This window comes from Homarus americanus, unplaced genomic scaffold, assembly GCF_018991925.1.
Source record: "Homarus americanus isolate GMGI-L3 unplaced genomic scaffold, GMGI_Hamer_2.0 scaffold8226, whole genome shotgun sequence".
NCBI classification, from domain to species: Eukaryota; Metazoa; Arthropoda; class Malacostraca; order Decapoda; family Nephropidae; genus Homarus; species Homarus americanus.
This window is the reverse complement of record NW_024717620.1, coordinates 2,488,180-2,501,259: the sequence shown is the minus strand read 5'-3', so window position 1 is coordinate 2,501,259 and position 13,080 is coordinate 2,488,180. Positions and strand designations below refer to the sequence as shown.

Sequence of the window (13,080 nt, the reverse complement as noted above, 5' to 3'; positions counted from 1 at the left end):
TGTATAATAAAGAGGGTTTAAGTATGATATATAGAGGAATTAATAGAGAATAGGTATATTTTAGTGAAGTATGAATGGTGTTAGTGTTTACATGTTGTCAGGGAGGAGGACAAGTGGCCCCGCCTCTGTCCCTCTTATTAACCTTTATTAACACGTAAGTCACTCTCATACTCACTTATTTCGGTTAAGATACATTAGTTTAAGTATTTAGCACAGGTGTAGGTAGTCCCAGGTGAGAGATAATTAGGGTATGAGTCTTAATCACCTAGTTACTGTACCTTGTTCCTCACCCTAAGGTAATATATATGATTAATTGTATTATTTAATTATCTATTGTTCGATTTATTACCTTAGAATAAATGTTTTTTATATGATATTAATTAAAATGAATGAGAGTAAATATGTTTTGGTATATGGGAATTATTAATATTTTTTGGGGGTGAGAACATTGATACTAACTGCCACTTGGTGCTGTATTACCCTTAGGGATTTTATTTTTACTGTAGATAGTTTAAAGACTTTTAAGACATCTCTCGGTAGATATTCGTCCATTGGCTGTCCTCAGGTTATGGCGCGAGAATTGGTTTATTTGGTGTTTTATTTAAATCCGACCTTCATTTCTTGTGTAAATTAGTGTTTTTTTTTCTTCAAAAGTGAACATTTTAATTTTTAACAAACTGCTAATTTCCACAAGAATGGAGATAAGATTTAAGTAAAACACCAAAACACACATACAGATACTATTCTCATACCAAAGTAACCAACCTACGTAACCTAACCTAACCTAACTTAACCTAACCTAACCTAACCAAAGGGCATATATAAGTCCTTATTGGTCTTTTTACATAGTTAAGTATTTCACACAACACTGCATTAATTGCCTCATTCTCAATAATTGACTTCTAATTACCTGTACAGTTAATAAAAAAGTATTGACCACTCTGACGTGGGTAGCAATATGAAACCTGGTGTGAAAACTGTGAACGTATACAGTACATGTGGTTACCGACGTCAGTTGGTCGTTATCGCACATTTTCTATTCCACCGACATTGGGGCGGTCGACACTTATTTTCTGACTGTACACTAACCTCCTAACAGTGTATGTGAATAATAATTATTTTTTTAGCAGTATGGGGCAGACTCTGAGTGAACCAGTGACACAGAAAGAAACTTCTCGCTGTGAGAATTCATGGTTACGTGTTGGTGCATCGTGTATGCAGGGATGGCGGGTGAACATGGAGGATGCTCACACAACTATACTCTCCCTGCCAGATGACCCAGGAACAGCATTCTTTGCTGTTTATGATGGTCACGGAGGTAAGTGTTGTCTGTACCATTTGTGTTGTGTCAAGTTGACTGATGCCTTCACTTGTGTATTATCAACGGATATCCTCAACAGTACAGTACTGTAGTGTATTGTATGCAAGTTGGGTAATGATAAGTTGGTATTGTTGGTCTTGATATGTTCATCGATATGCTTGCCCCTTTCTGAATACGTACTGTACTATACGATAGACCTCCGATAGAGTGCAAGATTAGGACTGAGAATTTCTGTAAAATATCAAATGTATTGTTCTATGTATTTCAATAGGAAAATGTAGTTATGGGACCACAGCCCCAAAAATACACCAACAGATTCCTTTAAGATGCCACTTCTTACTTCAACAGTAATTCCATCATTTCAAAACATTTGGGGTTATGTTAAATACTTAAACCCAGCGTGAGGGATGTGTAGCATACCAGTACTTACTGTACTTAATGTATTATGATGTTATATACAGTATATTACTGTGTTTCTGAAGTTTGTGTACAAGTTGGCAGAGACTGGCTGTGTAGTGTGCATTTAAACTTAACCATTTAATTTATTTCTTCCTGTACAGTACTGTATGGCCTCTCAAAATTTATCTTACATACATCATACAGTAGTACAAATATAAAGTGAATGGCTGTATTGTTTTCTTTGGTCTATACCTGAAATAAAAGGATATAACCAAATGTTTTTTGATGTACTGTAATGTTGGCTTATTATTAGCTATAGTATAATGAAGAATCTATAAATATTTTATTTAAATTTTTTTTTCATAATTTTCCCTGCTGTCAGATGTTGTTTTTAAGAAATATCACTGTACAGTAATGCTGATATGGAAACATTAATGTTTTGTCTTGATAAAAAAAATTGTAAAGAAAGACCATTGTAAAGGCCTGGGACTTAAGGATAGAAATCCCTTACCAGACTAATCAGGATCTTAAAGGAAAGTCAAGGACCAGGGTTTACTGAGGAATAACAAACAACCGTTTGAGATTGACATCTCTTTACTATGAAAAACATAACAAAACTCTGGCACCAAACATCAAATAACAATTATGGGAGTCAAACAATTAATGCAGTAAACAGTTAATGGAGTCAAACAATTAAGGGAAGCAAACAATTAAAGGAAGCAAACAATTAAAGGGAAGCAAACAATTAATGGGAGTCAGCAGTTAATAGAATCAAACAATTAATGGAATCAAACAATTAATGGGAGTCAACAACTGATAGAATCAAACAATAAATGGGAGTCAGCAATTAAAGGAATCAAACAATGAACAGATATTTCCTACGACAGTGGCCCTGGGGAAAGGTTCCAGAACACAGTGATCCACTCTCAGGGGGAAGTGTCCTTTCAACTCCTCACTTGAGCGACAGCGGCCGATGTCTTGATACAGCAGACGAAACACCGGGGCACAGACGGTGGAGAGGAGCTGGCGGTCGTGGCAGCAGCGGTAGTGGTTTGGGGTAGGTGCCCAGAGATTAACAGTCGATAGGTGAAGGTCTGGGAAAACAGCCCACGAGTCCAGGACCTATGATGAGATCACAGCCAGAATTTGACGAACAGCGGGGTAGCTAGATAGTGAGTGTATGGCGGCTGGGGTGAATCTCCCGGTGACACAGGTAGCCGCTGCCGTTCTCACCTCCGTCCAACCCCCCCAATTGTTGGTCGCACCAGCAAACGTGAGAGTTAGCAGCGGTAACAAGCAGGAAGATCGTTTCCGCCCTTACAACCATTTAACATTTCCATAGTTTACTGGAGAATTGCCACTTGTTGGAAATGTTTAGGTTTTGTACTGTACTGTACTGTACTGTACTGTACTGCACTGTACTGTACTGTACTGTACTGTACACCAGATGCAGCAATGGCTGTAACTGTTACTCTCCTCCCAAAACTTTTCCTCTGACATTTTATTTTGTTTTATGGAAGAATTTATTTTTTGTATGAACCTGACTCTTGTTATATAATGGGGATCTGTGGGAAAATACACATTAATTGACAATTTATCGATTTATGAATAGTTTTGTGGGAGCTTAACCCTGTTGTAAATGTATGTGGGTAACTAGTTAAATGTTTGTATGGGCACGTGAGGTAACTGATGTTTGGAAGAAGATTAAACGTATTAAAATGTGTTTATGTTACAGGAGCAAGAATTGCACAGCATGCTGGCAAGCACCTACACAAGAGTATCTTAAAACGACCAGAGTACAAACAAGGTGACATTGAAGCGGCCATGAAACAGGTTGGTGGACATGTTAATCTGTTTTGTTTACAAAACTATTAGTTTCTTTGTATTACTGTCATTTGGGGGAGGGGGAAGCATGCTCTATTAGCAGGGCTTAGTAGTGATTAGTGTGTTATGTTATTTATATAGAAATTAAATTACTTTATAACCAGTATCTTAGCAAAAAATGTAGCCCTAAACGTTTATCCAAATTTGCAACTTTGCAAAACATTTTTTATTACAGGGTACAAGCTATAGTATAAGATGACATGTTCATCTTGGTGTTTACAGTAATTATGAGAGAAGAACACCTCCCAGGCAATAAGAGACCTTAATAGAGACTGTTTCTTTTAGCAACATAGACTATAAAGCTCTGTCCCTCCATGACCCATGTACTGTATGTGCTGATAACTACTGAGTAAAAAGAGTTTTCAGCTCGTGGGAACTTTGTGTTTTCTTTTCCTCGGCATTTTAATACAACATAATCATTATAATAATACTAAAGAATCAGTTAGATAAATAAAAATAATAAAATTCAACATATAAATAAAAATTTTCCATGTACAGTAAATGAATTTCCATAAATTTTGAGAATAATGATGGTGAGGATAAGTGGAGGATGTAGTGTGACAATATAATTAACAAACAGTCTACAGTTGTCTTCATATTTGATGGCTGTGTCTACTGAAATATTGACGGTTCTCTAAAAAAAAAAAATCATCATATTTTGAGACATGTTTACATACCCTATGTGTGAAATTAATTTCTTTAGAAACTTCCCCAAGTCATGCATAATGAGTTAAAAAAATGCTAGTTCTTCACCATGCACAGCTTTTATTAAGAAATGGTGTTTGATTGTAATTTTAGATGTGAAATTAGACATTAAATGGCATAATAATCAATAACTCGACATCTCTAAAGCATTTGACAGGGTGTGGCACAAGTCTTTGCTTTCTAAACTTCCCTCTTATTGTTTCTCTCCCCCACTTTGTTTTCTAATCTCTAGCTTCCATGAGAACCGATCCATGGTAGTTGTTGTCAAGGGATCGATCTGTCACTCATTCTCTCCCAATAGTGGTGTCCCACAGGGTTCTGTTCTTTCACTTACTCTCTTCCTTCTTTTTATCAATGATTTACTTCACAGTACAACTAATTCTATCCATTCTTACGCTGATGATTCTACTCTTCACTCTTCTTCACATATCCCCTTCCTCCTAACTATCAAACTTGATCTGTTTCTGGAGCTGATATCATTACTTTTATCAATGCGGATCTGTGCAGCTTCTCTGAATGGGGAGGTACAAACTTGGTTTGATTCAACAGTAATAAAACTCAGTATTTACCAATTACACTTTCTAAATTAGATGATCTCCCACCAATTACATTTCAGGATGCTATCATTCTACCAAATTCTGAAATAAATATGCTAGGCCTCACCATTTCCTCCAATATGTCCTGGAAATCACACATCCTTAATATAGCTAAAGCTGCCTCCCGAAAGTTGGGAATGCTGTACAGATGCCGTAGTTACTTCACTCCTGAGCAGTTGCTTCAGGTTTATAAGGGATTCATTCATCCTAACTTGGAGTACTGCTCTCATATCTGGGGTGGCTCTTCAACTGTTAGATAGGGTGGAATCAAAGGCATTTCATCTTATTAACTCTCCTCCTTTAGTTGGCAATCTTTCTTCCCTTTCTCTTCGCCGCAATGTTGCTTCACTCTTACAGGTACTGTACTTTAACGGGCAATGTTCTGTGGATTTGGCATCCTGTGTACCGCCGGCAAGGCCGTGGGCTCGTAACACACTTCTTGTCCGCGGTGCCCACCATTTCTCTGTGGAAGTCGGTCACACTAGAATAACGCGTTATAGTGCATCCTTCTTTCCTCACACAGCCAAACTGTAGAATGCTCTGCCTTCTGTGTTTCCATACTCAGACAATCTGTCTCACTTTAAAAAGCTGGTTTTCTGGCATTTTCGTGGTGGGCTAATCCCCATAAAAAAAAAAATGTTGGCTGTCAGAAGGAGAATACCATACACAATTATTTTATATCATAAGACTAGTAAAAATGGGTGTAGTACTGTACTGTAGGTTTATGAACTTGCTGATGGGTTTCCACTATTACGCTGTGTGGAGTGTCTGTGGCATGAAGCACCATTGCTAGCGACACTGCTGCATTGCTAAGGCAAGCATCAGTGGAGACTGTGAAGCAGTTTGCACACTAATAGTACTTAATAATTTTTCTCTTTTTATGCTTTCATAATTGCTGATTATATATGCCAACAATTTTAAGTTTTAATGTTACAGTGTACAGTTAAAGCTACTTTTACGGGTGAATCTAGTGATCTCAACAGAGGTTTCACAACCAGTTATAGAGTTTTTACTGTACAATTAGTACATTTTAGGCCTGGTGCTCCAAATTCTAGAAACAAAAATTGATCCAGTAACTCTCAGGTCTCAAGCATGCCGGATAAATGGTCCCACACCTGCATATGTATTTTCTGTCTGTTATTTATTTTACTGAGGTGAGAAGTGACCAACAGAATATTTGTGGGTGAATGGAGCAGCTGTGTTTGATTACCTTGTGAATCTTGGCCTCTTTAATTAATACTGTACATATATTCTTACAGGGTTTCCTAGACTTGGACAACTTCATGCAGACAGATGAGGTGCTGAAGGATGAATTGGCAGGTACCACAGCTATCTGCTGCCTTCTTCGCAATGGCTCTGTTCATTGTGTGAGTGTTTTTGTTTGTCTTACTTATATATTTGGTCAGTCTACTGTGTTAATTATATCTTGGGGCCTTGGGGAGGGATTGCCATAGCAGAACATGTTTGCTAATGAGGACAGAGAGAATAGATGATAGTGAATGAGGGAGAGTCACTTGATTATAGCCACCTAACACCTTAGTGGGAAAGGAGTTAAAACAGTGAAAACATGAAATTTCTTTTGTCAACATGTCCTTTCCCAATACAGTACAGGTAATTTGATTCACCAGAATCTCCAAATGCTGCAGCGCTTCTGACATCTACTAATACTTTCTTGCCACCTTGATATACTTTACTGTAAGGATTCACTTCACCCAAACTCTTTAGTAACTGGACTTGAGATGTTCCTTTATTTCTGGTTACTCTACTGGCAAAAAGATCCCATCTGTTATTACTGATCCTGTGAATTTTCTTGTGGTTAGATCATTTCCAAGAAGTTTGTGGCTTGGTGCTGGTTATCTTGTCAGGGATCAAAAGGCTCACTGTGATTGGCTACTCTTCTCCACTTGTTGTGTCCTATAAATCTCTCTGCTGTTGCTGCTGTAATACACTCGAGTAATGGTATGTTTCTGTGCATGGAATAAATATTGAAGCACAATGATCATTACTCTGAAGGAAAATTGTACTACAAAGCAAAAAAGAGATGTTTAAATCAGTAAAACAGTTCAAATAGTGCACCAGACCACACGACATGTATGGTAAAGCTCTCATCTTCTCTGATCAACCAGTGGGGTGATGTATGCTAACTACCACCACTCTTAATGCTTTCCACTGATTTGAGTTTACCCATGGTACAGTAATAACTCTCTTTTTAACACTACATTATAGAGGTGTGTCACTTGGCTAACTGCACGGGCCACTCACTCTGGTAAACTTCTAGCACTTGAGTGATGTTTACACAACCTCTAAACTGAAAATGGATGTGTTTAGACTTTTTGAAGAGGAGAATGAGCTGCGGATATCACTAGAGCCTTATGCTTGGTGGATAACATCCTTTCTGATATACGTACAGTAAAATCTGGCTAAGACGGACTAATTGGGGGGAAGGGGTGTCTGGGATATGAGGTTGTCCGCCTTAGAGAGAAAAAAACAAAAAACAATTTTAAACAAAGAAATGAGTACAACACCAATGTATCCAATTTTTATGAAAGGAATATTTGGTGTCTTCGAAATCTAAAAAAAAAAAAAAACCAGCACTAGCATGAAAATCCTTTACAGTCATTTATTTTGCTAACCTTTCAGCAGCTGCCTGGATTTCCACACCTATGGCTGCTATTCCACTTGCATATTGCTGTATGTACCATTTATACACTGCCTCTTTCAAGTCCTCATGCAGCATTATGTTCACTGCAAGAATACACAAGCCAACAGTAATTTGTGTAAGTGGAATGTTAGGCACACTAGACAGAACGTTCATACAAATGAGGTGTAGAATAAACAGTGTGACAGGCGAGGCGAGGCAACAAACCCTGGTCCACATTAAATTTCAAGGCATATTTGTTCAACTTATCTTTCGATTTTCTCTATCCGACGCTGACTGCTTTGAAATTCCGTATTCATCGCATATTTATGAGGGAGCAGCACCTTTTTCTAGTTTTTCAATCACCTTTAACCTTTTGCTCCCTGATAAGGTTTTAGGCTTAACCTTCTCACCATCCTTACGGACACCAAACAATGGTTATTGTCTAATTTTGCAATAATAATGCAAAAATATGTATGCTACATCAGCCTACAACATAATCACATTTCTGGCAATGTCAAATAAGTTTCAAAATAAAGTTCAGCGCGTCTAAATGGCAATAAAACACAATCGACGGAGCGAGAGAGTAGAAGTGATGCTATCACGGGCAACGCTGATTTATGACTGAGCGCGTGACACTTGTCCCTTTGTTTACCAGCGTGGGTGGATCACGAGGTCTGTCCGTCTTGCTCCCTTTAAATTTTGGCTTAAGACGGACATGTCATCTTACGACAAATTGTGTCCTACTTTGTTTTATTATTTTTTGGCAAATAATTTTGTCCAGCTTAAGCGGGGTCTGGCTTAGCCAGGTTTTACTGTATTTTTTTTACTTCATTCAAAGTAAACCTCAACATTTTATAATGTTTCACATCTTTTCTGTTTCTTTTCATTCTACTTTGGGTTTGGTTTGTTAAAATAATATCACAAAACTTTGTTGAAAGTGAATCTTGATGTTTAACACTACACACTGTACTGTAGTCTGGGCTTACACTGTACCTGTACAGGCTTATCTGGGTGTGTTATGAGTCACCTGGTCCAGGCTGTCATAAAGTGGGATTTCAGGATCAATATTTCATTTAGAGGTATATGTTCAGGTATACAGTAGTTTACACCTTATTGTAGCAGTGACACTTTGATTTGTTTATTTCAGGGTAATGTTGGAGATTCTCGAGCAATAGGAAGTGTAGCAGGGCACGTTGCAGAGTTAAGCAATGATCACAAACCCAGCCTAGCATCAGAACAACGAAGAATCACAGCAGCAGGGGGGTGGGTGGAGCTCAACAGAGTTAATGGTAACTTGGCACTCTCAAGAGCTTTGGGAGATTTTGTTTTCAAGAAAAATGAACTAAAAAGTCCCGAGGAACAAATTGTAACTGGTAAGTAATTGAATCATTTCTTTAACATATTAATCATGTTGATCAGGACATTCTCACAATTTTGTGTTTGTGATATCTTTCAGGTTCAGTTAATTAGACACATTTACATATTATTGGTTTCCCCCATATTAGTGTTGAATTTTGTTTGAGAGATGTAACTTATTCAGTTACTTGGCTTATTCTTCAATAGGGGTTTCCAGTAAAGTATTAGGTGTATGTAAATATTCATTATGTTAGTTTTTATGTCCACAAAACTGGCCTAATACAGTACAAATATATATAAGCTTCCGTCAGTGCAAAAAGAGTACTGCACAATATTATACGGTATTTACCCGACAAATATGTGGGTTGTGTTCCAGGCTAATCACTAGTTCAGTATTGACAGTTGGCATGAAAGAAACAGTTTTATGATGGAGTTTAGTTGCATCTCTGCCTGTTACTGGAAATACAATGTAGCCAAAGACTGACAAGGGAAGGTCTGTGTGTGCAAATAGTTATAACACCAAGATCTGTTTATCTTTCAACCTTGAGTGGTACCTTTCACCTCTCAAACCCCTCTGTAAGAGTTCAACTTGTGTTAGGAGAATTGTACTAATTGTATGATTAGCACCAGCAGCCAAGGTTAGCCTGGGTTGTTGCCAGTGCACTTTGATGGGGAAACACATGAACCTTTTTGTTTTGACTCCTCAATAAATTGTATTTTCAAAATCATTCCTTGATTTTTTATCATGTGTCTGTGAGCATATAAATAGACCTGGGCCGAGGTTCTCAAATGTTTATATAATAATTATTCATTGTGACTGAAGATGTATGAGTGTACTTGAGTGGTTAGCTTTACTAAAGCCCCAAAATAGCCTCCAAGAATATCATCCAATTTACAGTGAGACTCTACCTGGCCACAACTAGTAACAGGTACAGTAGCCTTGGGTTATTTCATGGGCTAGATCACAAACGTTTGTGATGTAATCACAATATAAAAATATATACAGTACGTTGCAGTGTATGACTCAAACACAATAAAGGGTCAGGGACTGGAGGCCCCAAAACTTCACCAAGTTGCTTAAAAGATTTATTTACTCACTAAAAACAAGCAAGAAATATACAGTGTTCTGGTACACCACAGAAAAATAAAGAGAACTGTATAACCACACAAAACAATACATCACTGCCTCCAACCAACTCAGCATCCCACAGATTCAACATATAACTGACTAAGTTCCTGACTCTGTAGTCAGCCTACATCAACACACACACACACACACGCGCACGCACACACACACGCACACACGCGCACACACACACACACACACACAGATAAATAAAATAAAGATCATTTATGCATCTCCTTGACACCTGAATAAACCAAAACTTATTAATTTGGGTTTCTGCTGCAGCAGTGTCAAGCTGATGCAGCCTCCCCAGTGAGAGTCACACAGTGTAGCTTGGCATGTTTTATGAAGCTGTGAAGCCAGACTTGGCTTGCTGTGAATTTTCTGTCACTAGCTGACTTGTCATATCTCTCAGCCAACTGAGCTGGAATTGCTGGTAATACTGGATGGTTGTGCATATTATCCAGTAACTTGAGGACTTTTTTTTATAGAGGATAATATTGTCTTACCCCATGAAAGGTCCCTATTACTGGAAAGAATAAGTTTTCTTAATATTATTATTATTTTTTTAATTTCTGTCCTGAACACAAACCTGTACAGTCGACAAAAAAATTTCTGCACCTTTATGGTGTTATACAATATGACACACTGGACCAAGAATTCTGAACAACACTCATTTACGTGGGTGATTCCTGTTAATTTCTCTGTATTAACTATATGTGATATAAAAAATACATCATACTGGTAATACAATGCATCACACAACCAGAAATACCAACCTTACCAAATTAACATGGCCTCAGTCAGTGATCGTTGAAGAGGCCATCAGACCAAGAGGTGCAGAAGTTGTTTTTGCTGACTGTACATGGCTGCACTCTATGACTTTACCAGTTACAGTACTGTATTGCTACATTATTATGATTTATCAGACATAAAAGTTACATAGCTAACCTAATACAGTGGGGTATGCTATAACGAATCTAATTGGTTCTAGATCCTTGTTCGTTATAGCATTTGATCGTTATTGGATTAATCCGTTCCAGGCCCCCAAATACAACCACTTAACACTGAAAAATATAATATAAAATTGCAAAAAAGTGCATAAATATGCATCTAAACCCCTGAAATAAAGAATATCATTAATACTTGTAATAAAAAAACAATAAATTAGTAAAAAAAAAAAATAATAATGTTCGTTGTAGGAGTTTCGTTCGTTAAAGCATTCTCAATTTATAGGTAAAACCGTTTGTCATAGGAATATTCGTAGTAGAATCCATTCATTATAGCATACCCCACTGTACAGTCATGCGCCGGTTAACGTCCTAGATACGTTCTTGGAAATGTGACGTTAACCGAAATGGACGTTGTCCGATCATCACAAACTTTTTATTTATACTTACGTGTATGTGGAATACTATATACGTACATATACACTTTTACTCTTAAATCACTACTGTAATGTGATACAGGTGATTAATTTTTATCTCTTGTGCAAAATACATGACGTTATATTAAAATTATTCACTGTTTTACAAGGATTCCAGCAACGCTGGGTAGATGGGGGAGAGAGAGGGAGCGAGGGGGCTTGGGGGGAGGGGAGGTAGTACGTTTGACAGTTGGCACCGGCCCAAGGTCTAACGCGTGTAGTACACGCCGTGTACCTGTATATTTATCAGTTCTTAAGTGACTAAGCTTCTCTCTTATAAAAAGCCAGTGACATGACCTGGGTGAATATAATTAACATTGTTGGGATTCTTGTAAGATACTGATTAATTTGAATATAAACATGCTATAATTTGCACTAGACACAAAAATTTTAGTACCGTAATCAAATTAGTACATGTACACTCCAGCTTTGCACTAAGGTCATTTATTTCTTTTACATTTCTTTTAGTATGGTGTGTGCATGTAAATGGATGAAATAAATGAAGAAATTTATGTAAATCTACCCAAAAATGCAGTTGAACAAATTTATATTATAAATGTACTACAGTACAGTACTGTACACTAATGTACAACAATTTTTATCTCTTGAGCAAAATATATGACGTTTATATTCAAATTATTGGCTGTCTTGCAAGGATTCCAGCAATGCAAATTATAATCTCCTAACTTTAGTCTGAGATATTATATAAGATAAAAACTGTAAGCCTAAATAAACCCCTGGCTGAGCAGATTAGGGAGGGAGGGAGGGACGGAGCCAGCGAGAGGTGGGGGGGTTGAGGTGATAAGTTTGAGCCGAAGGTCTCTGTGTTTATTTAACAGTCCTACTAAGCTTCTCTCATCTTAAAATGCCAGTGTTATGACCTAGGAGAATATAATTAACATAGCTGGGATTCTTGTAAGATACTGATTTATTTGAATATAAACATATTGTAATTCGCACTAGACATAACAATTTTAGTACCGTAATCAAATTAGTACATGTACACTCCAGCTTTGCACTAAGGTCATTTATTTCTTTTACGTTTCTTTTAGTTTGGTGTGTGCATGTAAATGGATGAAAATAAATGAAGAAATTTATGTAAATCTACCCAAAAAATACAGTTGAAAAACTTTTTATAAAATGTACTACAGTATTGTACACTAATGTAAAAATTTTTTTATATCTTGAGCAAAATATATGACGCTTATATTCAAATTAATCTCTCTCTTGCAAGGATTTCAGCAATGCAAATTATATTATCCTAACTTTAGTCTGAGATATTATATAAGATAAACACAAAGAAATCACCAATCTTTAATCTTGGAACACGAGGGTGGTGGGAAGACGGTGGGGGGGGAGGTGAGGTGACAGAATGTCTGCCGTTTGTTTGTTTATTTATTTGAGATAAGATTTGACAGTTGGCGCTGAAGGCCTGCGTGTTTATTTATCATTACTTAAGAGTGACTAAGCTCTTCTCATAATTTGCCACCCAAACGACCTGGGTGAATATAACTTACATTGGAGGGATTCTTGTAAGATAGTAATTTATTTGAATACCTGTATAAACAAGCTATATTTGCAGTAGACATAACAATTTTAGTACCATAATCATTTAGTACATGTACA

The 13,080-nt window shown here is 37.1% G+C and overlaps 1 protein-coding gene across 3 annotated transcripts in view; it reads left to right on the top strand.

Annotated features, from left to right (window-relative positions):
• Window positions 1-13,080, top strand: part of LOC121858944 (probable protein phosphatase 2C T23F11.1) — a 39,735-nt gene that overhangs the window by 6,461 nt on the left and 20,194 nt on the right. Inside the window, exons 1-5 of one of the 3 annotated variants that reach the window (XM_042355599.1) lie at window positions 93-154; window positions 1,131-1,318; window positions 3,456-3,553; window positions 6,165-6,272; window positions 8,694-8,919. In XM_042355599.1, coding sequence (XP_042211533.1) covers window positions 1,132-1,318; window positions 3,456-3,553; window positions 6,165-6,272; window positions 8,694-8,919 — 619 coding nt within the window. In that variant the 5' untranslated portion in view covers window positions 93-154; window position 1,131. Of the gene's footprint in view, window positions 1-92; window positions 155-1,127; window positions 1,319-3,455; window positions 3,554-6,164; window positions 6,273-8,693; window positions 8,920-13,080 lie in introns of those variants that run through there. The other 2 variants (XM_042355598.1, XM_042355600.1) reach the window with 2 other exon arrangements.